Source organism: Mucor mucedo (genome assembly GCF_025094135.1).
Source record: "Mucor mucedo strain NRRL 3635 chromosome Unknown EV154scaffold_7, whole genome shotgun sequence".
Lineage (NCBI taxonomy): Eukaryota > Fungi > Mucoromycota > Mucoromycetes > Mucorales > Mucoraceae > Mucor > Mucor mucedo.
Genome location: NW_026252291.1, coordinates 14,487 through 39,567, shown reverse-complemented (window position 1 = coordinate 39,567; position 25,081 = coordinate 14,487). Strand labels below are relative to the sequence as shown.

General features: G+C 36.0%; 11 protein-coding genes across 11 annotated transcripts; 5 read left to right on the top strand and 6 right to left on the bottom strand.

Moving 5' to 3' along the window:
* Positions 1–26: 26 nt before the first annotated feature.
* EV154DRAFT_493140 (uncharacterized protein) lies at positions 27–1,009 on the bottom strand. Its single transcript, XM_051599768.1, has 4 exons — positions 891–1,009; positions 760–839; positions 556–693; positions 27–502 (listed from the first exon to the last, which is right to left on the bottom strand). The coding sequence occupies exons 1-4, from the start codon at positions 949–951 to the stop codon at positions 296–298; spliced, it is 486 nt and encodes a 161-aa protein (XP_051462416.1). The 5' UTR covers positions 952–1,009; the 3' UTR covers positions 27–295.
* Positions 1,010–1,345: 336 nt separating this feature from the next.
* EV154DRAFT_412071 (uncharacterized protein) lies at positions 1,346–2,278 on the top strand (the record flags this gene model as incomplete). The annotated part of the gene is made up of 1 exon (XM_051595492.1): positions 1,346–2,278. The coding sequence occupies one exon, from the start codon at positions 1,346–1,348 to the stop codon at positions 2,276–2,278; it is 933 nt and encodes a 310-aa protein (XP_051462415.1).
* Positions 2,279–2,624: 346 nt separating this feature from the next.
* Positions 2,625–3,848, top strand: EV154DRAFT_535819 (uncharacterized protein; the record flags this gene model as incomplete). Its single annotated transcript, XM_051604094.1, has 4 exons — positions 2,625–2,790; positions 2,860–2,993; positions 3,073–3,303; positions 3,360–3,848. 4 exons carry the CDS (start codon positions 2,625–2,627, stop codon positions 3,846–3,848), a joined length of 1,020 nt encoding a protein of 339 aa, XP_051462414.1.
* Positions 3,849–4,200: 352 nt separating this feature from the next.
* Positions 4,201–4,978, bottom strand: EV154DRAFT_493138 (uncharacterized protein). The gene is made up of 2 exons (XM_051599767.1): positions 4,792–4,978; positions 4,201–4,721 (listed from the first exon to the last, which is right to left on the bottom strand). Exon 2 carries the CDS (start codon positions 4,700–4,702, stop codon positions 4,211–4,213), a length of 492 nt encoding a protein of 163 aa, XP_051462413.1. The 5' UTR covers positions 4,703–4,721; positions 4,792–4,978; the 3' UTR covers positions 4,201–4,210.
* A 532-nt stretch (positions 4,979–5,510) lies between these two features.
* EV154DRAFT_598623 (uncharacterized protein) lies at positions 5,511–6,913 on the bottom strand. The gene is made up of 4 exons (XM_051607057.1): positions 6,631–6,913; positions 6,345–6,574; positions 5,823–6,246; positions 5,511–5,728 (listed from the first exon to the last, which is right to left on the bottom strand). The coding sequence occupies exons 1-4, from the start codon at positions 6,808–6,810 to the stop codon at positions 5,564–5,566; spliced, it is 999 nt and encodes a 332-aa protein (XP_051462412.1). The 5' UTR covers positions 6,811–6,913; the 3' UTR covers positions 5,511–5,563.
* Positions 6,914–8,369: 1,456 nt separating this feature from the next.
* On the bottom strand, positions 8,370–9,408 carry EV154DRAFT_493132 (uncharacterized protein). Its single transcript, XM_051599766.1, has 5 exons — positions 8,914–9,408; positions 8,842–8,852; positions 8,656–8,780; positions 8,528–8,592; positions 8,370–8,462 (listed from the first exon to the last, which is right to left on the bottom strand). Exons 1-5 carry the CDS (start codon positions 9,252–9,254, stop codon positions 8,420–8,422), a joined length of 585 nt encoding a protein of 194 aa, XP_051462411.1. The 5' UTR covers positions 9,255–9,408; the 3' UTR covers positions 8,370–8,419.
* Positions 9,409–10,812: 1,404 nt separating this feature from the next.
* EV154DRAFT_558689 (ribosomal protein L6e-domain-containing protein) lies at positions 10,813–11,665 on the top strand (the record flags this gene model as incomplete). The annotated part of the gene is made up of 3 exons (XM_051605504.1): positions 10,813–11,286; positions 11,352–11,426; positions 11,510–11,665. The coding sequence occupies 3 exons, from the start codon at positions 10,813–10,815 to the stop codon at positions 11,663–11,665; spliced, it is 705 nt and encodes a 234-aa protein (XP_051462410.1).
* Positions 11,666–17,145: 5,480 nt separating this feature from the next.
* EV154DRAFT_493125 (uncharacterized protein) lies at positions 17,146–18,670 on the top strand. The gene is made up of 7 exons (XM_051599765.1): positions 17,146–17,630; positions 17,685–17,692; positions 17,764–17,992; positions 18,050–18,167; positions 18,241–18,397; positions 18,451–18,489; positions 18,551–18,670. The coding sequence occupies exons 1-7, from the start codon at positions 17,175–17,177 to the stop codon at positions 18,636–18,638; spliced, it is 1,095 nt and encodes a 364-aa protein (XP_051462409.1). The 5' UTR covers positions 17,146–17,174; the 3' UTR covers positions 18,639–18,670.
* A 1,096-nt stretch (positions 18,671–19,766) lies between these two features.
* On the top strand, positions 19,767–21,187 carry EV154DRAFT_493123 (putative adipose-regulatory protein-domain-containing protein; the record flags this gene model as incomplete). Its single annotated transcript, XM_051599764.1, has 5 exons — positions 19,767–19,877; positions 19,937–20,386; positions 20,440–20,718; positions 20,784–20,881; positions 20,942–21,187. The coding sequence occupies exons 1-5, from the start codon at positions 19,833–19,835 to the stop codon at positions 21,183–21,185; spliced, it is 1,116 nt and encodes a 371-aa protein (XP_051462408.1). The 5' UTR covers positions 19,767–19,832.
* A 50-nt stretch (positions 21,188–21,237) lies between these two features.
* EV154DRAFT_476718 (uncharacterized protein) lies at positions 21,238–23,490 on the bottom strand (the record flags this gene model as incomplete). The annotated part of the gene is made up of 10 exons (XM_051598057.1): positions 21,238–21,809; positions 21,867–21,955; positions 22,026–22,474; positions 22,507–22,657; positions 22,733–22,826; positions 22,882–23,027; positions 23,104–23,117; positions 23,173–23,274; positions 23,339–23,404; positions 23,458–23,490. The coding sequence occupies 10 exons, from the start codon at positions 23,488–23,490 to the stop codon at positions 21,238–21,240; spliced, it is 1,716 nt and encodes a 571-aa protein (XP_051462407.1).
* An 861-nt stretch (positions 23,491–24,351) lies between these two features.
* EV154DRAFT_493108 (Alpha/Beta hydrolase protein) lies at positions 24,352–25,080 on the bottom strand. The gene has a single exon (XM_051599763.1). The coding sequence runs from the start codon at positions 25,068–25,070 to the stop codon at positions 24,357–24,359; it is 714 nt and encodes a 237-aa protein (XP_051462406.1). The 5' UTR covers positions 25,071–25,080; the 3' UTR covers positions 24,352–24,356.
* Between the last annotated feature and the right edge of the window lies 1 nt (position 25,081).

Here is a 25,081-nt window from a genome sequence, read left to right as displayed (position 1 = left end):
CTAAAGTATGTTTTACGGATATGACGTTTTTTTTTAAAAAAAAAAAGGTATGCATGATTTGCTTGAGTGTTTCGTGTAACACTGAAAACACGACACCAGCTCCAATGTACATACTTGCAGCATTCCTCATTGTCAATCAAATGATGTAAACCGCTGGTCATATTTAAGTGACTTTTTCTGGGCTGGATGACCCGTATTGGTCACCCACTCAAGAAGATCTTTTTTATTTATTGACATGATTAACTTGATTTTCTCAGTCAGTACTACGATCCCTAATTCTCGGCCAAAATATAATTTAAGAGGCATGATGAAAGTTATCAACGTCAAAAAAATCACAGCGATCATCTAACCATTTTTGCTCTTTGCCGGATTCCAGAAACTGCTGGAAACTCCAGTCAGTTCCGGTAAGTAGCTGCATGTCCCCCACATAAAGATAAACGTTGGTGTCAAATGTGGTACCATTTTCATCGGATGTTACTTGAACCGGGATGCGTTGATACCACTAATAATAAATTATAAGAAAAGAATATACAATTAGAATGATATAAAACCTACATCGCCTTCAAATATATCAAGGGCTTTGATATCTGTCTCTGTGAGACCTTGTGCAAGGACACCTTCTACTTTGCCTTGACCCTCAGTCTGAGTGATGGCAGGGTATTCTTCGCCTTTTAACGATGATCTTGTATACCCCTATTTAATCTGAATCCTTTTAGTCCAATGTTAAACAAATTATTTCTATCAAATTGTAACTGAAACCTTCAAAGTGGCAGGCACAAGCTTTACAGAATTCATTTTAAGACTTTCATCATGCTGAGAAACTTTAGTTCCGCATAAAACTAAAAAAAAAATTAAGCTTTTTTGAATAAAAAATATTTCTTCTTTTTTACCTCTTGAAAGTACGACCTTTGACATGAGTGAGCCATAAAAAAAAGCAGAATATTGGGTCATCTATGTTGTATAAAATAGGGGAAGAAAAGATAGTGTATTCAAGAAAGAAAAAAGGAACTGATAAAGAGATTACTGTCACATAGTGACTCACATGCTCCCTTTTTTTTGTGACGTTTTCTTAAAAAAGGACCTATTCTCGGGATTGAATTTTGAACCACCAAAGTTTAAATGAAAAAAAAGGGGGCGTGTGCTACTATAGTAAACAGTGAAAAAACCAAAAAAAAATATCCGTATAAATAAAAAAGCTTGTTTTCCTTCTGTTGTTTAAGTTTCAATGATTGTAAATATTGAAAAAGCAGAAGAAATTGTAGGCTACAGTGTAACCAAAAAGAAAACGGGAATTCAAAAACGATTGTTACAGCAAGTGATTGATACCGTGGAACAACGACGAGCAATGATCAGAGAGTTTATACTCACAGTGGAACGAATCCGTATTCAATACGAAATTCAGCAGAAATCACTGGAGCAATTCATCCATCAATTAGATGAGCGAGAACAAAGTCTAGATCAAGGATTAGCAAAGATTGGATCACAGCAAAAGGAATTGGAACGACGGCAAGTTCAAGTAGAGCAAGAATTACAGTCGATTCGTCTGATAGCAGAGAATTACCGAGAAAAGAAGAAGAAGCGTGAGCAGGAATATTCATTAGTGGCCTCTGTCCCCATCTTATCCGCTCAATCGAAAAAACGATACATCAAAGCACGAAACAAGTACTCGGATGCAGAACAACAAGTCTCCGAATCACGACAGGCCTTGGAAAAGTGTCGGGATCATTTACGCTTGATTTCAAAAACAGTGTCTGCACAATACTCTGAACAAGATAGGGTGCATCATCAAAGAAGAGGCTCAAAAGACACGCTCCTCTCATCTACACAGCAATTAGACTACCTACAAAAAGGATGTGATTTCTGGTCCGAATTTGACAGCTATCAGGCCCAGCTTGTATTAGAATCCGCTATTTATTTACGCGAAAAAATCAATTGTCACACACCCCATAGTAATAATCAGCTATTAGATATGGATCAGGTCTGGCAAAAGACCTTTCTATTGGCCTGCTTTGAATATGGCGATGGTGAATTATACGCCCATGAAAAATGGAATGTCGATACCTTGCAAATAACCTTTGATTGTGAAATGTGTCAGACCTCTCAAACCGGTTGGCCAAAAGTCGCTTATGAAACTGACCTGGTTTGCCAACTGTGTTACAGTACAATACCTCAAGATTCTTTCCTAACAAAACCAATGCCACGCATACCATCTCATAGTAAAATGAGAAAACTCTTTAGCACTTTATTCAATACCCATTCCAAAGTAAATCCTATCTAACTGTGTATTTGATTATATCGTATAAACAAGACGTCACTATTTTTATATATTTTTTTTAGCTCGCCTCTCGAAAAAAAAAAGTAAATAAAAAAAAACAAAAAGACTCTTTTTTAATCTTTACACAATTTCTTAATTCACATGAAGATATTATCCTTGACCGCTGTTGTCGCGACTTTAGTATCTAGCGTTTTCGGTAAATGAGAGCTAGAGAAACAATACATGGAAAGAGGAGGGAGATACTAATCGCGTTTTGTAACTACTTGTAGCTCGTTCTTCTGTTCATTTGATTTCCAGTCAAGCTCAATCTGTTGAGAATACACCCGAGGTGTCTTTCAATGCCTTTTCTATGTTTTATTCAGATTTGATGGATACCAGTGCTAGTCATCCTGCACTCATGTTACAAGATGAGCAAGACATTGGTTCTCATTTGCCCACTTTTGACAATGACTTGTTCAAGAAAAAGATAAACGCCAACATGATGGTCATTATCTCTGGTGTCAACTCGCCTCAAGGTAAAAACACATTTTTGTGAGAGAGAGATTCCTGTGCCTGATTTTTTTTTTTTATGTTTACTTGGATAGATATCCTTCCTGCTCATGATCCATCCTTTTTTGTTTCGGATGATGAAAGTCAAGAATATGCCTCTTTTGCAGAAGCCACATTTGACCAAATGAATACAGATGATGTTACTGTCACCACTTACAAGGATGGAAAGGTACGATATATAAAACTAGTTTATCGTTTCATAGCAACTAAAATACATGAAACGCGTTATTTTTTTTTGTATATTTTAGACGGAGATTAGACAAGGTGAGGAAATCATTCCCGTTTCTTCTCTTTTGGTCGATGAATCATTTGAATATTTCAAGAATGATTTCTCCCAATTAAACGTTGAGCTCTTTGACAAGACAAAAGCAGCTGATGTAAAGTTTGTCGGTGAGGTTGAAGATGTCAGAGAGACTTTTGCTAATGGTAGAAAGTACGAGCCATTTGATATGAGAGTGATTGAAATTAATGCTTTAGAGGTAAGGCGAATGATGTATACAAGCTAGTGGTTTTTTTAAACTTACATTTTTAAAAGACCATTGCTAATGAATATGGTGTTGCCTCCGAGCAATACAAGGAAGCCAGCCTCATTTTGAGAGATCTTTTTGAAAAGTTCGTTATACCAAACTTCCAACAATTACACAGCGGTAGTGTTTCTGCCTTTATCTTGACACCAGCCGTCAAGCAACAAAAGTTACGCCGTGGAGTCGCTTCTACCATGCTCCAAGCCAATGATGTCTGTTACAAGTCTGCTTCTGATTGTAATAATGGCACCAGTCACTGCAGTGGAAATGGTCAGTGCACATCCGTAGGGGGAGAGTGTTTCAGCTGTCAATGCAAATCATCTGCTTTTGTTGGTGAATCGTGTCAATATATCAATTCCGTGGCTGATTTCCAATTGTTGTTCTGGACAGCTGTTCTCTTGATTGTCATTACTTCGAGTGTTGTTGTCTGTATCTATCAAAGTGGAGATATTGTTGATGGTGGTATCATCATGGCTCAGTCCCTTCCCAAGCAAGATTAAAATGTTTTATTTTAAATGAATTTTTTTTTTTAATATTTTTTTTTTATTGGTAAAAGGCATAAAAAATAATTTTATGTGGATGCAGAAGGGGTAAAAGAAAAAAAAAAGAGGAGCTGGAATGAAAGGAGTGCGTGATGAAAATAAGGGGTAAGAGGAGGGGGGGGGGGGATGAAGAGAGAAATAAAGAGGAGCTTTAAAGGATATTGTAATCCTTTATGATGATGAAGATGATGATGATGATGGTTATGCTATTAGGAAAGAATGACGATGATATGAAAAATGAGGGGCATAAATAGAAAAAAAAAAGAAAAGGTATATGTATAATAATAAATAAGAGAGAAAATAGGGCGTATATAAATAAATTAATGGATACGGTCTGCATATGAAAAAGGTAACGGAAGCCTTGTTGGTAATGGAGCAACCAAGACGGGGTTGCTATGGTAATGATATGAATGACGATGATGATGACGTGCTTCTTTGGTGGGTGAAGGTAACCAAGAATTAGGTGGGGTAATAGGTGGAGATCGCATGTCCGGCATAGATCTTTTACGAGATTTACGGATACCTTGAAGTGTACGGTATCGGTTGAAACACGTTGCACGCTTTCGATGTGGCAATTGACCAGAAATCTGACCCCATGTCAAGCCTCTTGCAACACCTTCACATATAATTGCATCTTCTACGTTGGAGAAACGGCTTCGAGGTTTGCCATTATTGTTGCTTCCGTTGCTTCCGTTACTACTGGCACTACTTGTACTCAGTCTTTTATTATTGTTGTGATAATAGTCCACTTGTTCATGCTGAGGTGACAGTGGAGGAGAAGAGAGTTGACTAATGACAGTCGGGTTAAGCATATCAGCGACTATTTCACAGGTTAGTTTACACACACACATCCAAAAAAAAAAAAAAAAGAAAGGGACTTACTCTTCATTGTTAATTTTAGGTATTTAGAAGTGTTGTGTATAAGTAAGAAAAGAGAGAGAAAAGAATTGAAACGGTTTATTTTATATGTGAGCAGGGACAACTTTGTATTTAGGTTAAATATGTTATAACCAAGTTTGGGTAATTTTGTTTTATTTGACAGCATCAGAAATTGGAAAACAGGCAAGAAATAAATAATAAAAAGAAAAAACCCTAATTTTATTTCCCCCTTTGGTAATGTAAGGGCAAAGGACATAAATCAAATTTTCCTTTAATTTGTCTTTTTATTGTTGTGTGATGTGCCTGTGCCTGTAGTGTGCGTGTGGCCGAAGGAATGTATAATTGAAAGTCTTTATCCCGTCTACTAAATAACATTCTTTCGAAAAGTAATATGATGATAAGTTTAAAAAAGAATAGGATATAAATAAATATTATTAATAGGACATCTATTAAAAATAAAACTCGCCAAAGAGTAAAAAAAAAAAAAAAGAAGAGCGAGCGAGCTGTCCGTGACACCATGCATTATGGGAGAGGTTATCCCAACACTAGAAGTACTCTATCTTATTATTTAGCAAATTACAGTAAAACTGGATCATAAGTGCAATTCCCCTTCAGGAGTTTCTATTAAAGGGTCTTGAAAATGTAATAATAACACTGTTACTTTCTTGTGCATAAGTTTTTAATATAATCAAATTACATTTCACACACACACACACACACACACACACACGTAGTTTTTCTCGTTGTCATTGTACAAGTCTTCTAATTTTTTTATATTTTATTTTTTTATACATTTACTCTTCCATAGCATCTTCATCGTCAGAGACAATTTCGAAATTCTCGTCGATTTCCTCCTCAGGCTCTTCAACAGAAGCAGGTACGATTTCATTAATTGTTGAAATAAGTTCGTTAGCATGTTCAAACATGGCATCATCGTCAGATCCAATTAATTTATACAACTATTTTTTTTTTTTTTTACATTTGGTTTTAATCATACTGTTAGCTTAAAGAACCCCTTACAAAAAAAAAACTATAAGCACAAAAATGTCTTACCTTGACAGCTGTTTCTAAACAGTCCCTTGCGTCAGCCCACAATGCAAACTTTTCCTCTTGTGATCTCTCCTCATCATCGCCTAAACAATAGTAGGTCCAGCCATAAAGGTACCATAAATCCACAACTTCATCGTCTTCCTTTTGCAAGTTTTCCAAAACCGTAAAAGCATGTTCAAACATGCCCAGTTCAAGGAGTAATTTGACCAAAGCCAATCTTGTATCATAGATAGGTATCCTGGCATCACCTGCCTCTTTATGAATCCATAACTCCATACTTTTATTTAATGCTGATGCTGCTTCTTCGTTGCGTTGCTGACTTAATCTCACAGATGCTAGTAATTGATATACTTCAGGGTTTTCGGGATCCACTTGTTGTGCTTGTTGTAAGAACTCTTCGCATTTTGTTTCCGCTTCAGGCTCAAAACTAAAAAAAAAAAGAAAAAAAAAAAAAAAAAAAAAAAAAAAAAAAAAGTATAAGTTTTCATCAATCAATAGTTAAGGGGTCTGCCCGTTTACGTTTACCAGCAATCCGTTAAATAAATCTCGGTCATCGAACACAAGGCACTGGAAATTTTGGTGGCTAAAATCTTGGCTTCCTCTGAATCAGCAGCTAAACCGTTGCGTTCTTTTACCATCAAATCGACACCCTTTTGAAAGTGACTGATAGCTTCTTTCTCGACAGATAATTGTCCCAAATACATGTATTTACTGTAGCTGGCCTCAGGTGCTATTTGCACTGATTCCAATAAATGCTATGACGAAAAGTCAACATCACTCTTTCGAGAGGGCAATTATTTTACTGTTTTACCTTTCTAGCTAATTCAAATTGCTCAAGTTCTAATTCCACTTGACCTGTCATTTCCAGCATTTCAGCATTATGAGGCTCAAGTTCTAAGGCCTTTTGACAAAAAGTATAGGCTGCAGGATACTCGAGTGCATCGATATTTTGAACGATTCTCGGTTTTAAATCTGCAACAGTAAATGACATTTTTCAAAAAAAAAAGATAACAAGTTTATGAAAACCGGCATATAAAAACCTGAGATTCAAGTAGAAAACTCTTTTTGTTTCAAATGAAAACGAGTCACTGCACGAGTAAAGCCACGGAAACACACTCATCATTCTAAATAAAGTAAAACGGCTTAAAAGAGTGTATTTATAGCTTGGAAGTCTTTTATTTTCAGCTTGCTAATCTAGATATACTCCCCCACACACACATAACTCAATCACCGATTACACTGGCACTTTTAAAAAAGAGCGTACCAATTCTGCAGATAAACAGATCTAGCTCTTTGTGTAACAAAAGAAGTTACTGCATTTCACTTGTGATGTTTTGACATACGCCAAGATTTCTAGTCTCTCATTCAAGATTGAAAAGTACACGTGTTTCTATACAAACAGGAACAGTGGTAACATAGCAACCTTCTAAAAAAACATTATGCATTGATACAATAAGAAGCTATACATTCTTTTGAACATGTGTTTGTGAGCATGATCTTATTAATAAAAAAAGTTGTTTTAACATTATGCCGTGCAGGCCTAAAAAAAAGGCATTCAAAAATAGCAACCTGATCTCTTTGTTGAAAGAAAGGGATGCTTTCTCCTTTTACAAACCCCCAAAAAATGTCAAGACAAGAAAGATTATTTAACGCCCCCAAAAAAATAAAATAAAAATACTTGTTCTAGAACCTGTGTATATTATTAGTGATTACGAGTAGTAGATTGGGAGTTGTTTAGTTGCCGTTGCAATATCTTTTTTTTTCAGCCTGAAAACTGTTGCCACTCCCCTCCTCCCGGGAACGTCTTTATATAGAGTTATATTGAGACTTGGACCAATGGGTGTATCTCCTTTTTGTAGATACTTGATACCAGCACTATCTAATGCTTCCTTGCAAAACGCCCCGTTATGTTTTACTGCCTCTTTAGCAAAACAGAAACATTTAAATGTTAGATTGCTCATATGAGAGGTCTAGTACTATCGTAATATGATTCTCAAGTTGGGATTACGTCCGAAAATAAGATGTCTAAACATAACCTTCTCTTATCTTTTCAGAACTCTATAAAGACTATTTAATTGCAAATAGCTCACTGGCGTTTACGGAGAAGAAGATAGAAGGGGAGGAAAGGAAAGGCAAAGGGTTTTCCATTCCCCAGACACCCTCTTCCTCCGTGAACGCCGTGCGATGAGTATGTGATAACAGGGATCTCTGTGACAAGCTTATACAGAGAAGCAACCATGGTCTAAAACATATTTCTTATCATTATCAATTGTTTTAATAGAAGCTAGTACATAACAAGAACTTTTACATCTTGGTCAAAAACGACATGCGTCTATTATCATGTTAAATAGCCTAGATAGTATCTACGACAATTTTTTTTAATAGGCCGCGGTATTGAGCCTTTTAAATAGCTGAAATTTTAAAGGACATGCAGTTTTAGTGTAGCGCGCACGGATCGAAGATAGCCATGCTTTAAACAAGGAGTGGCAAAAAATAAAAAGTAGAGGGGTTTTTATGTAATTATGCGTTTCATACATGGATTTGCATAACCTTGTTTTATTAAAAAAAAAATAGTAGATAGATTGGGAAACAAATATAGTTTAAGCATTGGCAATTTGGAATTGATCAGAGTAAGTGACTTGTCTACTCAGAAAGAAAGAGTTTAATCATCATGTATCTAAACAAATTTTTTGTATAAAATGACTCACCTTTGACCATTGGAGGTATAAACAAATTGGAATGAATAAGTACCAGCGGGAAGACGCTTATCAACCTATATTAAAAAAAAGTTTAATTACTATCATGTTTGTCAATCTTTTTAGCATAAATGACTTACGGTCCAATCCAAAGATCCGGTGGATCCATCTGCTTTCAAAGAGACACTGGTTCTTTGCATAGATGCAGCAGATTTACCTGTAAGGACATTGATAGTAAAAGGTCCCTCAACACCATTGATCCATTCTGTTAAAAACATTAATTAGTATTTACAAATTAGTATGTGTTTTTTTTTGTATGCATTTACGAATAGTAGTACTTTAAAAAGAAAAATGTGAGAATGGGTGCAGTATGTATATTAGTATATATAAAAACTTACGTAGTGCCCTTGACGAGAGTGTCGGATTTGGTAGGTGAAGTAATAAGGAAGGTAACATAACCTTCATCAGGAAGATCGGATGTTTGACTAGCTGTCTTGACCATGGGTGTAGAACTAGTGCTGACAGAAGTTCCTTGGTTGGCCATAGAGCTTTGATTGTCCATGGATGTCTGACTAGTGACAGAGTTTGGTCTAACAGTAGTTGAAGCTCCTTGCTCCATGGCAACCACTTGTATGCTTTGAGGACCATTTGAAGGGTTCATATCAGACATGCTAGCAGGAGCAGCACAGACAGCAGCAACGCTTGCGAGAACAATAGTGTAGAAAAGGCTAGACTTCATAATGATGATAAGAGAGAAAAGTATGTAAAAGAGATGATATTTTTGTTTTGAACAAATTCGAGTTCATGTATTTATAGAGGTTCGGAATAGGCCCTCCTTGATGGAAATCACCCACCCAACTCCTATCATGTATCTTGCCTTTTTTTTTAATATCCTCCTTGGTTATGCGCTGTAAAACTTGAGGATGGCGGGTATCTACTTCGGACAATGTGTATTCCGAAATAGTTTATCATTGTTTATTAGCAGTAGCCGTTACAGTACTCTTGTTGCCCTATTATAGTTCACATAGCTTCAACTATCGTTATAGTTTGACATGAAGACCCTCTCCTTTAGACTATTTTTTCTCCCCCTTGGTTAGTCCGATGCTTCTAGGTTTAATATGGTCATGCAGTCCCCTTTCTTTCTTAGTTCCTTTATCCTGCAAATTTAAAAGTGATCTTTCTATGGTGACTGCTTTACAATGACGATATGGAACAGGTCATTGCAGTAGCAAAGTAGTTGCTGGCTTCATAGATTTATATGCAAGCTGGGGGAGGTCATCCATAGTCAATAGACTTTGGAAATTCGCGTTAAAATAATCAATTAAGCGCTGGGTGTTTCATAACGAGAGAGAGCTTAAATGAAATAGGTTTATTAAAAAAAAAAGTTAATTTAAAGCTTCGTAGGATTTGGCTTCCATTCCAACTTTTGTGTTTGTTTAGCCTTTTCTTTTCTCAATTGCCAATGAAGTTTAGACTCAAATTCTTCCAGCAAGTTCAAGTCTTCTGTTTGCTTATCGTCTATCCAAGCATCAGCGAGTATGGGTAATGAGGATTTTTCCCAAAGCACAACATTAATAGCACTATCCATATTGGTTTTCGTTATGCAATAAGGCAAACCAGTTTTTTCATTATTTTTTTGGTTGGCTGGCTGGTTCGGCAAGTGCAGTCACGTTTTTCGCCGGAGAGGGGGGATTGGGCCCAACAGAAAAAAAAAATCCGCTGGCCCACTCAAGGTAAATTGAAACTCAATTGAGCTGCGGCCGGACTCCAAGAGGGCATATAATTCAATCCACCATGAATGATAGAACACCCTCTTTTTCGTTATAGCCAAAGGTAATATAATAGCGAAAAGGCATGAGTGAAGAGAGGGATAGATAGAATGATAGATGGATGTGTATGATGGATGGATGTACAATTTTTTAGTCTTCCAACTTGCGTACCCGACCCGGCTGTAAGACTCTTTTTTTTTTCCTTCTTTTTGTTCTCATTGACGAAATTCAAAATCAACAGCCCAAACAACATTAGTCAACACGCACACAACTAGCAGTAACCTGAACTATAGCAACAAAAAATTACACGATCCTCAGCTTTAAAGTAGAATTATTCAGTTTTTTTCTCTTTCAAAACTTCACCTATTCTAAGCTTGATTGGAAACACCACACTATTTTTAACAGTTCATACTCACTCATCTATCATTATATTGGGGGTTGGGGTTGGGTTTATATATCCGGGGGAGAGAAAAGCCAAGTTGCAGTATTAAACGTGTTTTGTTAATCTCTTTTTATTATTAGCTACAAATGTCGCACGCACCTAGAAATAGCTTCATTGCTCCCGGCGTATCTCGCTACTCTCGTTCCGCTGCCTACGCCAAGAAGGCTGCCTACAAGCGTAAGCACGTCGCTGTTGCCGCTGCCCCTAAGGCTGCTGCCACTGACAAGACTGTTGAAGTTAAGGGTGGTAAGAACGGTGCCAAGCGTACTGTTCCCGCTCAAAAGGCTTCTCGTTTCTACCCCGCTGAGGATGTTCCCCAACCCAAGCTCGGTCGTAAGACTGCCAAGAAGACTGGTCTCCGTTCTACCATCACCCCCGGTACCGTTGCCATTCTTTTAGCTGGTCGTTATAGCGGTAAGCGTGTTGTTGTCTTGAAGCAACTCGATTCCGGTCTCCTCCTCGTCACTGGTCCCTTCAAGATCAACGGTGTCCCCTTGAGACGTGTCAACCAAGCCTACGTTATCGCCACCTCCACCAAGATTGATATCTCTGCTGTCAAGGTATGTCCATCTAACAGTTAAAGATCATTAGACTAAATTTCTCACCCTTTTTTTTCTTTCTGTAGCTTGATGAGAAGATTAACGATGCTTACTTCAAGAAGTCTGCCAAGACTGATAAGGCCTTCCTTGAAGGTGCTGAGGTAAGATTTTAAATTTGTATTTCTAGCTGGCAGAGTTTTATTAGAACGGGAAACTGACATTTTTATCAAAAATGATCTTGTAGAAGAAGGCTGCTTTCCCTGCTTCCAAGGCTGCTGACCAAAAGGTTGTTGATAAGGCCCTTCTCGAAGTTGTTGCTAAGACTCCTTTCCTCCGTCAATACCTTGTCCAAACCTTTGGCCTCCAAAAGGGTCAATTCCCTCACAACATGAAGTTCTAAATTATTTGTTTTTTATAAAATAAACATTAATAAATTCTGAACTTTTTTGTCATGAAAATGCATAATAAAAAAAAACTATTACTACCCAAAAAAAGGCATCTGATTGTCCTAATAGCATTGTTGGCTTGAAAAAGTTGTACCTGATAAACATTGCTGATGAAGGCCTGTCATGGCGTACTCAGTCTCAGGTCAAAATACGCCTCCCCCAATGACTGTAGGAATGGTTGCGTCGTTTGTGAACATACCGTTTCCCTTGATCCCCATTCATATTATGTTTGAGAAAGCTCTCAGAAGCAATCCTTTTTTTAATTCAAATGCTTTACTGAAGGGGGTTTGATGGCTGGTATAAAGATAATTGTCCCTGAGAGAAAGGTTGGGATCATGCCGCGCCCCAAAATTGGATCTGAAGGGCAAGTTTGTGTGCTGCATTATGTGCATTTAAAAAGCCGCTCACCCTCCCTATGATAATTATTAGACGCAGATAATGAAGCCAATTTAGCAACATTGCTTTTAGATTAGAGGGTGGCTATTTGAAGCTAACTACTATTGTAAATAAGTGAACTCCCAGTTACAGTTTCAAAGAAAAAAAAAAGAAAGGGGCGGATTAGGGTTAGATTATCAAATATGGGATCGCCAAACGCAAGCGCCAAATGCATAAGTCTCTCTGTAATAATTGGCTACCCCTTCTTTTTGTTCGGTATCATTACGCCACCACGTTTTAATATAATCATCTTTTCTTGTAGCCCTTACAGTTTTGATCGAAATTGTTATAATGTATTCAAACACGTTTATTATGCTACAACACAGATACTATCGAAATCGTTTGCATGGCTATTTTTATTTTTGGCTGTTCAAACTTGAAATGAAACTAATCAAAGGATTTCTCATTTAGATCCCTTGTATTTGCATATCTCTTCTGTACTTTTTTTTTTTTTTTTTTTTTTTTGCGTTTTTAGCTCAAGGGATCAACCAATGTAGAATTGCCAGATGGAGATATTACTATCAACAGGGTTAGTCAACTTGAGTAACTAGTCAATTATTTATCCTTGCTTCAAACGTATATTTAACGTTGTAGTTGCGGAGAGGACGGGGCAAAGGGAGGATTTACACAAATGTGATGTAGGATTCTTAAATTAAACATTTGCTCTATTCCCATCTTGAACTCCGCGTCAAAGTATTTGGAATACGATGGCGCATACAAATCACTTATCCTTAAATTACTGTATTCTGGAAAAAATAACATTTGTTAAAGTTTGTCGGTGGTATTAACATAGAATTCCGCAGATAACGTTCTTTCAGTAACTTAAAGATCACGATAGATACTACAATAACGACCTCATGAACAAAAAAAGGGCGTATTATGACCCTTTTTTTCTTCTTCTTCGAAAAGCTTAGATAGACTGTTACCAAAACGAGTTGTAACGCCGGCTACTTTTTGATATTCTATATAAAACCTATTCAAACAGGACACACAAGCACTCTCTAATACATATACCTCCCATTTAGATTTTCTTTATACATTATGTTTCGTACGTCTTACAAAAAGTGCAGAGTTTTGTAAAGGTAGATAGTGTGTATCTATGATCAACACGGTTTTGTTGAAGGGGGTCATATTGGTGATGCATTTTTATTAATAAACGTTCTGGAAAATTCGGTTTTCTATTTTGCCAATGCCTTTTCTCTCTCTCTCTCTTTCTCGTACACAATAATTACATAATTGCAAAAGAAAAACTAATTAAGGGTGAAACAGATAAATTGACATAAATATTATCATACCATTCAATACGTTTGTGTGGATATCATGACGAAAAAAATTTACTATTGTCAAATGACAACAGACAGTCAGAGAAAAATATAGGATCAGCTGAAACAAAAGTCAAGTGCATTGATCCAGTTTATCTTACTTACATCGATTTAAAACAAGCGGTAGACTACTATCTGGACAATGGGCATTAGAAACATAATGCATGCAATTAAACATTCCTTTATTAATTCTAACTCACATGCCCCTTGACAGTATACGTCGTGAAGCGGGGCTAATTGAGGAAAGTCATTTTTTTTTTATTAGGGATTTTCTCCAGCTCTCTGTATAAAGAAACTCGAATATCTCAGGAAATGTCCGATCAATAGATTTACACATTAAACCCCTTTAAATATACGCCTACCTTAAATAAACAAATCGCGTCAGGATATATCGCGAGTTGTTAGTTTAGAACACTTTCTTTTATAGTTTCACCTGAATCTTCTGACTCTTAACAAATTCCGTGACGGGACGTTAAACTACCTTAAATTCTTAAGTATAATGACTCTCATCAAGATTGCCTATTTCTGTTTGCACTAAGCATAAGTAGTAAATAGGTACACGTGTGCTTTATTCATGATTAGTTTTACGACTATAGTTAGGAGAGGACGTTCAATAAGCACAAAAGTGTGTTGATAAAATAATGAAATCAAAAGCGATGGGAGTAGCTACTATAAGGACCAGGAACAGTATTGTACCTCTAATTTGGTATACCTATATATATATATATCGTTTCTGATATAGAAGAAAAGGTCTATCAGCTTAGATTACTCTCTTTAAAATCATGCACTGTGTCTATCTTATCTAAGATAAAACATTTTTTTGGTTTTAAATAGCGGGATAGTGAAAATCGAGGGTGAAAATACCATGACAAAGACGGCCAAAAAGAAAGAATAGACGTACCACTTTCAGATAATAATATCCACTGGAAAAAAGGAATAAGCTAGTAAGGATAAGTATTTTAAACATTGGCATTGTTCCAATTATTAGGTATAATGAATTTTACGAGGCGAGTTGGGCCATTATTTTGATAGTCGACTTCTTGTATTATGACATGGTTTCTTTCCGTAGCTGAATGTCTTTTGTTGACTTGAACCATATAATAAATAGCTCTTATAATTCGATTTGACATACCATTATGTTTTCTAGTTTGGTGCTTTCTGTAACGTAACTCTTCAATATGAGATGATTAACTTTTTTAAATTCAAACTGTAAAATTGAATAGTACTTTGACTACATTACTAAGCATTTTATTTATTCGATGATCGTATCAACTTCGATCACGCACTAACGACATGTAAATAAGCGAGTAATTTTTAGAAGTTTGCATTTTTTCAATAAGCGATATACGATTTATCTACAAACGATACTATCTTTGTTATTATTGGGAAAAGTTCTACTTTGGCGGAATCATTCAAATCACACTGGATAAGTTTTCTGCGAGTCCCTAGAAAGTTTTGTTCTTTGATGCAACCTATATTTTCTTTCTCCAAAAAAATTAGCTTGTCTTGGTAACGTGCCGGTAGTTTGTACATATACCGCCCATAGCCATCATCGATTAAATGGTTATAGCGCGCATATGGGATCAGTTCGTTTTGACTGGCAACAGTCTTTTCTAGAAATTTATATACGTAGGTTGTACGGGTAATCTGTAGAAAGATAGGACGATATATATAATTATTTAATCACCCACAACTTTTTAGCCTCTACTTGCTATAGAAAAATCTACAGATAGGCCCACACAGTTATGGATTCAATTATACTTTTCCATTTCAGCGTTATAATATAATACTTGCCGAATACCTGGCAAAATTGCGCAGGTATTTCTGTCCCGTCTGGTCCACCGTGCTTTATCATTTGATAATAATTTTCATCTTATGAAAGGCCAAAGAAAAGAAGTTCCATAGATTATCTTTCTTTAACAAGAACTATTTTAGGACAGTCAAATTGCACGTAATTGCATAGTAGCAGCGGTTCCTAATATTTAGGAATGTAGTGATTACGGAAAAACGAATATTGAAACACTATTTACAATTGTTATTTACTAACCATCGGGGCAGAAAAATAGGGAAAAAAGGGGGGGAAACTCCAAACGAGACGTTGTAAAGGGACTAGACTGCACATAAGCAGGAATAAAATTATGTGTATTGTAATGCTTTTGCAACCTCGTTTAATTCACAATAAATAATCAAAGCATCCCCTTTTTAATGATGATTATCGCAACAAACTATTAAACATAGCACTTCTAATAGCAGTACATTATTTACGACAAACTATCTGTGACCAGAACAACAAAAATTCATTCTACTGAACGAAAATTGTAAAGAAATCGATGTTATGTATACTTAAGCTACAATATTTTGCATTCTTCTTGATACTATCTTATACTAATTAATCCCATCTCTATGTGTATTATGACTAATTTAAGTTCACTAAGTACTTTAAATTTACAAAAAATAAAGGTTTTTTTTTTGATATTCTTTGTTCTTTATCTTATGATTGAATCAAATTTGCTTAAGAGAGCGTATTTCCCTTTTGTAAGAAGCTGCTAACTTTTGGCATGATTTACAATTTACGAAAAGCAACTTCAACTTCAGGTAAATGACTTTTACATATTTTCACAATAAATGGATGCGCATAATTCTTATGTTATAACTATGCGAGATACTGGAGATCTCAAAGATCATCAGCAGAAAGCACATAAAAAATTCTATCATAGAAAATGGCATGGAATCCTTGGACAAAATTTAGGAGGTTCATTCGAATATCGTAGACATAGTAACAAAAATGATCTGTCATTAAATTCGCCAGAGAACAACCTTGTTCTGTTGTTGCAGATCGACCCTTTCTTTAAATACGAGAATGATTGACGCATATTATTTATTAGACGACTGTGAATTGGCTCTTTGGCTGTCATAATAAAGCTTTAAAGTTTGAGACTTGTACAAACAAAGAATCTCCATAATGAAAGTGTCGCATACATTACGCAAAGAATCAAATCTGGGAAGTGATACGCAAGTCATTTTTTAAAAATATTGTGTATTGTTGATTGCCGTAATTATGTGTATAAACGTACTTCTTTCATCATTTAATGTAAATTTGTTGTGATGTTTCGTCAATAATAAATGACGACGATAAGACGTGGTATGAGGGGATCGCTTGTTTAATAAATCCCTCTTTTTTTTTTTCGAAACTTGACAGAGATATGAAAAGTCGTAATGACAACAATTAGAGAAAATACAAGCTCGCTTTTTTTTTATAGAAGGGAGCAATGTAGATTTATCTACATTATAATTTATTTTTCTTGAACAAAAAGGAGAGGGGAAAGGAACCAAGTTTTATTATGCTTGAAACGGGTACGAGAAACATTTTGTTTGTGGTACAAAACTGACATGATAACTTCAGAATGAAAAGCAGCAAGTCAATGTCCGGTTGTAAGGTAAGCCATGCTTGATTGAAACATGCCATAACTTTTTTTTTTTGCACAAATTAATTTTAAAAAATAACGTCAACAGTTTTGACTAAGCTATTTATGTTTTAGTCCGCACAAATTTATAATTATGACAACAGAAGTTTTAAGTCAAGCCGTAGTTCCTTTTTATGGAGTGTGTGTAACCTGAATGGCGGCTTAATTGTCGTGACTCTGTGGGAAGCGTGATAGTTCTTTTTCCCTCTTTATTTCTTTTTCCCTAAAAATAATTGATTGTTATGGAGTCATCCTCTGCAGAAAGAAATCCTATATTAAAAGATGTCGGACAACAAGTGATATATTATGGAGGTGATGACGGCCTGCATGAGACTGAGGAGGAAACTGTCCAGCTAAATGTATATAAAAGGAGCTTAGGAGAACGCTATTTTTTCAAATACATCAAAAAAATGCACCTTTTCTTTCTGTTGGTGATATCCTTAACTGTAATGGTGTACATGTCTTTTGCTACACCACTACCATTGTCATTCAATTATGACAAGATTAATACCATCATATCGTTTGGTGATTCTTATACCACACGTTATTTAGATATGAAGTCGCTTTCGTATGCATGCCGGAATTGTACCTCAGCAGGTGGTCCAAATTGGGTCATTTATCTCACGGACACTACCAACTGGATCAGTTGGGATTTTGCATATAACTCTGCTCCAATCAATAACAACATTGTCAATCAGGTAAAGGAAGAGAAAGGAACGCATAATTTAATATTTTATTAATATTATTCTTAGGCGCCAACGTAAGAATAGAGTTACAAACTAACAAAGGGAGAGAAAGAGAGGGAAAAAATGCTAACCTATTGTTACACAGAGTGATCGATGTCAGCACTCAAGTACGTGATTTATACCCAAAGATTTTCGTGTCACCTACTGAAGAAATATCAGACATTGTTGCATCAAAGTATAAGGACATGATGCGAACACCAGAGTCTACCCTCACAACCATCTGGGTAGGGATCAATGATATCGACTTAACTTATGACTATGCTGATACAGATGCATTGGATTCAAAAATCATGCAAGCGTATCAAGTGTTGATAGTAAGTATTACGTAAAAGAAAGAAAAAAGTGACAGATTTAATTTATTGTACTTTCAGGACGAATTAATTAACGAAGGAGTGCATCAATTTATGCTCATCAATGTACCACCAATTGATCGTGCTCCGATGTGGCATAACACTAGAAACGAAAACCTGATTCGATCCCGCGTTCGAGGTCAGTTTTTTTTTCACGGCTCAATTCATTAAAATGTGCATTGTTATTAAAAGAAAAATAATGTGTAATTTAGGCTACAATGAAAAGTTAAAGATCATGATAGAAGGTCTGAAAAAAGGTCATCCTAAAGACACCTTTTTTGAATATGATGCTTGGTCTTACTTTAACATGTTGATGGACAACCCTAAACCATACAACATGACAGATATCGATACATTCTGTCCAGATTGGTAATGATTTGAATTTTGTTAGAAGCAATTAAGATCTCAGATTTTTTTGATAGGGCACATCCAGAAGAAAACAATTGTAAGCCAATAGAAGAGTAAGTAAATTGAACATTATGTGTGTGTTTTTTCTTACTAACTCAATTATTTTATTTGTAGATATTTTTGGTTAAACGATCTTCATCCAACATTTCATGTTCACGAGTTACTGGCAAAAGATATTCAAAGATACCTTCGCAGTCAATAAAAAAAACCATCGCACATATTGCCCTGAGTGGCATTTATTTATTTATTTTTTAAAAAAAAAAAAAAAAAAAAAAAAAAATGGCCCTTCCAAAAAGTTATTCGTTACTTTGAAACAATTAAAATGTCCATTATCTTACAAGTATTCATTTCCAGTCTTATTAATAATTGCATGATACAATTATCTTTATTGAAGTGTTCTTAATAACTCTTTGGTTTAGCCGTGCAAACATTTATTAGGGTCAGAGATGAATTAATTATCATTTTTTAACACCATCATGAAACATTGAAGATCCATGCAAAAGTACTTTTCTTTTTTACAAGGTTGTATCACCTATAGAAAAAAAAATAGCTAAAGTATTTCTATTGCCATTCCTTTGAATCATGAATATCTTATCATTACTATCTTAAATGTCATTTGGATATCATGCAAAAAGTAACATTATCCCTGTACGAATTGTGGCTGTGCGTGTATTGCGTTGATTGATTTATAAGTGCTGTCATTGATAGGGAGTGTATGGTAATTAAACGCTAAAAAGCAGAAGTTGGTCGCACGTGCTTGAAGCTGACTGCAAGATCCCTTTTTATAAAAAAAAATTATGTTCTCAAGGTCTTTCAGGCACGTAGAATGGGGCTCCAAAAAGTAACCCTCTTCACTCCTAAAATCACTATGGTTTCCACTAATTAGAAGCATGATGTCTCGTACAGTAGCTTAATATCATTCAAACGAATTGTAAGTCTCCTTGACAAGTTTTTCGTTTTAAAACTATCAATTTGATTATTGAATATCTCTCCCTTTATTTCTTTGATTAGGTAATATCACAAGTTATGAAAACAAAATGATTGACTTTCTTTTGAGCATTTGTAATCCCGATTTAGAGGGAAATACATGTTTGTGGGACTCAAAATTAGACTGTATATGGCTTTCAAAGGTACCTTTTCTTGGGGTTAAAAAAGCAAATGTCAAGCACATGGATATCTCAAGAGAGAGAAAAAAACCAGCTGTTCCTTTTAATCTGTATTATGGTTTTTCCATGATTGCAAAAAGCATGCTTTAACGCCATCAAAATCTGACAAATTAATATCGTGTGTGACACTAAGTTTTTATTTTTCACATGCTGCCTGTAAACAAGTAAAATAAAAAGTGGACGCTTTATTTGTAGCATTTTTTCTTTTTCTGTAATATATATTATAACAAATGTCCAGACCTTATTCTGATACAGACGAGTATTCAGACGGAGGCGTAAGAACAAGTTTTCTTGACAGTATACCAACAGTGTATAACACCTTTATTTCATGTAGCCTGAATTCCATGTTGTGCCTTCTTCATCTCATTACGATCCTTCGGAACCCGATTATGAAGAACGCCGTGCATCGCGCGATCCTTTAGTAGACGACGAGGAGGAAGACGAACAAGTTATTAGCAAACAAGCGGTTGATACTGTGGCTGTGGAAGAAGTTCCACCTATCGAATGGCACCCAGCTCTTGTGATAGTTGCCAATGGACTCAAGACGATCTTTTCACCCATCTTTAAAGTAGTGTTTGCACCACAGACCCAACGAGCCATGATCAAGAGTCTTGTTGTGGTGATTTTGGTAGCCTGGATTTTGATGACTAGTTTCACCGCTTATCTTACCTTTTATCAACGTTATATACCCAAAACTGCACATATCGAACCCATCTATTTCCAATATTCTAATACAGACCTTCCAAAGGGTCAGGTTCAATTCACAGGACCCAATCCAGTTATGGTAAATACAGAAGAGAGTATAGTATGTCATGAAATTTAATAATCATTTTCTAGCCTTTAAGAAGCGATCAAGCATATGATATTTCTGTTCAACTTCATATGCCTACATCTGATATTAATTTTGATTTGGGCAACTTTATGGTTCATGTGGAACTATTAACACAAAACGGTACTAGCTTGGTTACATCCAGTAGACCTGCTATTCTTCGATATCAATCCACTACACAACGTATTCTTCACGTCTTTGCAAAGGCATTGCCTTTATTATTTGGTTGGACTGAAGAGAGTCAGGAAATTAATATCATGTTGATCGAGAATTATATTGATAAAAAGGTATTCTTACCGAGAAAAGCATATGACATTTTCTTCTTTATAGTAACTTTGAATGTTTAAAACAGACAAACCCCATTACACAAGCTCGTGTTACCCTGTCCTCAGCGAAGTTACAAGTTTACGACGCTAATATTAGTGCTATTGCCGATTTCCGTGGATTAAGGTATTTTTAATAGGAAAAAGGATGTTCATATGTTGTATTGACTCTCCGTTTTTGAAATAGATACTACATGTATCATCGTAGAATCACAACAGCCTTCATCTTTATGGTATTATTTACAGTGATAGAACTCATTTTTGCCTCAATTGCATGGAAAGTGTTTGGACAGAATCTATGGGAAAAGTTAAACCAATTATTTTCGGCGGATGATGTTGTGTCAGAGGAAGCAGAGGAAATTCCACATAGACCTGTCAGTCAATACAATACAGATGATGATGATGATGATGATTATTTAACAGAAGATTAAAAAAATTTATTTTTCTAATAAAACCTCTCTCATCTATATTTTTTCGTAAGGGTTAACGTCTTTTAGAGTCTCTCTTTTCTGATGATGGAGATCTATATCTTCTCTTTGCTTGTGGGGATCTCTCACGGTAGTCTTTATTACGTCTTGAGCGCTCTCTAGATGTTGAGCGTCTTGATGTGCGTCGTGATCTTTCTCTCGATGTTTTTCTGGTTCGCTCTCTAGAATAAGAGCGCTTCGATCTTTCGCGAGAATCTGAGCGTTTTGTGCGATCCCTTGAAGGTGAGCGTCTTGTGCGTTCTCTCGAAGGTGAGCGTCTCGTGCGTTCTCTCGAAGGTGAGCGTCTCGTGCGTTCTCTCGATGGTGATCGTCTTGTACGTTCTCTCGACGGTGAACGCTTTCGGATGGGTGATGTATGTCTAGCGATAGGAGAAGGAGATCGCGATGAAGATGGTGAACGGTATCTTGATTTACCCGCACTATCTTGATTATCGCTCTTTTCTCGCATGGGCGGCTCAGGTCTCATATACGCGTTAATGGGAAGACCTTGGTTTCTAGCCAGTTCACGTAGATTCTCCAACTCCTTTTCTTTTTCCTTTTGTCTCTTTTCCTTCTCATCCGACACAACTTGAAGATAAGTGTTAAAATTAATTAAATATATGTATGAATTTGATGCGGCCATACTTTGCTTTTGTAATCCAGCCCTCATTTTTAACTTCAATTTCTCCATTGGTGTCAGTTTTTTCTCGACAGGTGTGATTGTCATACTTGATCTAATCCAACATTAACACATAAAGGGGGTAGAATCGTAGACTGTATGTGTGTAAGAGAGTGAAAGTGTACCTTTGATTTTCATTTGAGATTTCCTTATCAAGATCCATCTTGGTTTCCTCAGGTGCAGTCGATCCAAACTCAATTACAACGCAATCCGAATCCTCGGGTCGAGGCATTTCTTCGCCGGAAGAATCATCTGAAGCCGAACTTCTTCTATAAGGCTCATATGTGGGACTGTACCGACGTCTATACCGGTCTTCATGACGTGGACCTGCATTTCTATCCCCTCTTCTTCTCAATCGTCGTCTTTCATTGGCACTTCGTTTACCTGTATTATTATTATCCTTGGATCGTCCATCATCCTGTTGACGTTTCAAGGCTCGTAATTCATCATCCCGATCCTTTTTCGCAACACGTAATAATCGTGCGTAACTTCGAATACCGTATTTTCCAGACATTTCGTTCAATACTTGTTTATCCTTATCTGTTAGTTCATCTACGTATTGTAAAATGTCCACCTGTAGATATAAGCAGTTAAAGATATGAATACATGAATATGTCTAACAGGGTTAATATCAATGAAAAGGATATCTTTAAGTAGTTGAGATTCTTGCTCTGTGTCATCATCTAAATCTTCCTCTTTCATTTTACTGGTTCCATAATCAAATCCAAACGTACGACCCTTTGAGCTTGATCCTTTCCTGCTCGAATGTTAGATAACGATGAAAAGAATACCGTTTCCTTTTTTTTTTTTTTTTTTTTTTTTTTTTTTTTACTCTTTGGTATTTAATAACGCCAATTTTGCTTGATGACGGTCTAATAATTTAGTCCATTCTTCATCCACTTCAGCTAAACGATCCGCTTCGGAGACTAATACATATAAAGGATGAATGGTGTGATACTTGTATAGGCTGTCAAAGTGTACCGTTTAATCTTTCTGCTTCAATAAGGTCGTGATATCTTTCAAAGTTCAATTCATCGGCCATCTCTCGTTCTTCCTTTGTAACGTCACTGAATCCTCTTCTTGTGGAAGTTTCAGGAACGAAATCTAATAAGGAACGACCATCAAAACTAGATACAAGTTAGAGACACTTACACCTCTTTTTAAGAATGTCAACTTACCGATCTATTTTGATGTCCAAATTACCTTGCCATGGCATACTAAAAGATCATTAAGGTTTAGATTATTATTATTTACAAGAATTCAATGATCAACTTGCAGGTTATCGGGATTCTCATGGTAGTAAAACTGTTCGGCATCAGGATATACTTTTGAAGAAACACCAATGACACGAATCAATTGTTGAGGATCTCCCAACTTTTTGTGTTTATAATTGAGTTATTCCATCATGTACTTCTGTATGTGCATGAACTACACTTACTCGCGATTCGTAATAAGCACGACGTCTCTCTGCTCTCTTTCGGTGATCAACCATGAGTTCTTTAATCTTTTTATTATTCGTATTAGTGATCTGCATCAAGAAATGGTGTGTAACTTTACCCTCTTGTCATTGGCTTTTGCTTCTTGCCACATTATTTTTTAAAGAGAAAAAAAAAAGTAAAGAAAGAGAAATTTATTTGTGTATGTAAAACTTATTTTATGAAACAATATAAACAAATGGCGTGTGTATTTTTTTTAGGCTAATTAATACCCAAAGCCAAGTTAAAGGAGCAGAGATACGCATGATTAAATGTCCAGTTTTTATTATTATTTTGACATAATGAAGGGCTGGTTTAGCAAATTACATTTTGCATGTCTCTGGTGGACCTTCAATGGCCTCAACATTTGTTTGCTCAAGTATAAATCTGCCTTCCTTATATTTTTGACTTTCCTCATAAGCTTTAATCTAAAAAAAAAAATGGTTGATTAATCGCCTGTACAAAAATTCCATATAAAGAAAAATACTTGCATATTTCCAACCAAGACTGCCTCCGCAACAGATACAGGAAATATAGCTAATGCAATGCTTTCCTGTTGTCATCATTCTAGAGTAAACATATTAGCAAGTGGAAACGTGCTAAGGGTGTGTTTGCAAGCTGCTTACTTTTCTTCCGTCTTTTTCGCTACTTTGATATTAACGCTTTTAAAAAAGTGTTAGAAAGAATTTTCTTAGAGAGATATAGAACGCTTACACTTCCTCAAACAAAGAAGCCTTCCCATACATGCCGCGAAAATCCTATATTCATTACAGATAAGCAATACAAGATAAAAGAAGAGGCAAACTTAGCACACTTTTGATATACGAAGATTTTTGGTAGACAGGTGAGTTTTACACTTGGAACAAGCATAAATCTTACACTTTGATTCGTTGTCCAGATAAACACGATAAGCAAATCCCATTATTATTAAAGAAACAGGTATTAAGTAAAATAAAATAAAAAATGAAAAAAAAAATAAAGTTAGTCCATCATGAGTTTTATTTTGTGACGGATAGATTCAAGGTCTTGTGATCTTGACAATCTGTGATCTCCGTCAGATATTTCATCCAAACTGACTGTTGCTACGAATGATGATAAATAGTGACTTAGTTCTCTAGCATGTTCAATGGTTACATCAGTGTCTAGACTGCCATGTATCAAATACACTGGACAATCTACTAATTTGACCTTATTGATTAATGCAGGTCTAGAATCAATTAGAAATGAAACAGGAATTTCATAATAGCCCTTGACATCATATGCACTTGGTCTTCTCCAAATATAATTCCGATCAAACACATTTACTTCTTTCAGCCACCGTTCTGTAAAATCAACTCCTCCTCCAATACCCAGAATTCCTTTAGGCGACGTCTTTTCTGCCAACACTAGAGAGATCCATAACCCCATGCTGGCCCCAATGTAATAGTGATCCTTTAATTGACAAGACTGAACCAATTCTAACCCATCCCGACACCAATCAACCACCGATCCCGTTTCGCCATGATTCCACGCAAGAAACCCTAAACCGTGTTCCTGTGCATACTCATACACTAAGCTTGACTTTTTAGAGCTCTCAAAATCTGACCGAAAACCAGGTATAAAACAAAGTGTCACATTCTTGTTCGTTATCGCTGCTGGTTTGTAAGCAAACGTTAATTTATTTTTGAATCTACTTATTATACTTTTAGGTATCATCACTTCAATAA

What these genes read in the sequence shown, in the direction of transcription:
- EV154DRAFT_493140 (XM_051599768.1), bottom strand. Translation starts at nt 951, where the DNA reads ATGACCCAATATTCTGCTTTTTTTTATGGCTCACTCATGTCAAAGGTC. An exon ending in AAAGGTCGTACTTTCAAGAG is followed by an intron (nt 840 to 890) that starts GTAAAAAAGAAG and finishes TTTTTTTTTTAG; the next exon opens with TTTTATGCGGAACTAAAGTT. An exon ending in TTGTGCCTGCCACTTTGAAG is followed by an intron (nt 694 to 759) that starts GTTTCAGTTACA and finishes CAGATTAAATAG; the next exon opens with GGGTATACAAGATCATCGTT.
- EV154DRAFT_493138 (XM_051599767.1), bottom strand. Translation starts at nt 4,702, where the DNA reads ATGCTTAACCCGACTGTCATTAGTCAACTCTCTTCTCCTCCACTGTCA.
- EV154DRAFT_598623 (XM_051607057.1), bottom strand. Translation starts at nt 6,810, where the DNA reads ATGTCATTTACTGTTGCAGATTTAAAACCGAGAATCGTTCAAAATATC. An exon ending in AATTTGAATTAGCTAGAAAG is followed by an intron (nt 6,575 to 6,630) that starts GTAAAACAGTAA and finishes TTTTCGTCATAG; the next exon opens with CATTTATTGGAATCAGTGCA. An exon ending in GTTTAGAAACAGCTGTCAAG is followed by an intron (nt 5,729 to 5,822) that starts GTAAGACATTTT and finishes AAAAAAAAATAG; the next exon opens with TTGTATAAATTAATTGGATC.
- EV154DRAFT_493132 (XM_051599766.1), bottom strand. Translation starts at nt 9,254, where the DNA reads ATGAAGTCTAGCCTTTTCTACACTATTGTTCTCGCAAGCGTTGCTGCT. An exon ending in CCGGATCTTTGGATTGGACC is followed by an intron (nt 8,593 to 8,655) that starts GTAAGTCATTTA and finishes TTTTTAATATAG; the next exon opens with GTTGATAAGCGTCTTCCCGC. An exon ending in TATACCTCCAATGGTCAAAG is followed by an intron (nt 8,463 to 8,527) that starts GTGAGTCATTTT and finishes CTTTCTGAGTAG; the next exon opens with ACAAGTCACTTACTCTGATC.
- EV154DRAFT_493125 (XM_051599765.1), top strand. Translation starts at nt 17,175, where the DNA reads ATGGAGTCATCCTCTGCAGAAAGAAATCCTATATTAAAAGATGTCGGA. An exon ending in GATTCGATCCCGCGTTCGAG is followed by an intron (nt 18,168 to 18,240) that starts GTCAGTTTTTTT and finishes TGTGTAATTTAG; the next exon opens with GCTACAATGAAAAGTTAAAG. An exon ending in AATTGTAAGCCAATAGAAGA is followed by an intron (nt 18,490 to 18,550) that starts GTAAGTAAATTG and finishes TTTTATTTGTAG; the next exon opens with ATATTTTTGGTTAAACGATC.
- EV154DRAFT_493108 (XM_051599763.1), bottom strand. Translation starts at nt 25,070, where the DNA reads ATGATACCTAAAAGTATAATAAGTAGATTCAAAAATAAATTAACGTTT.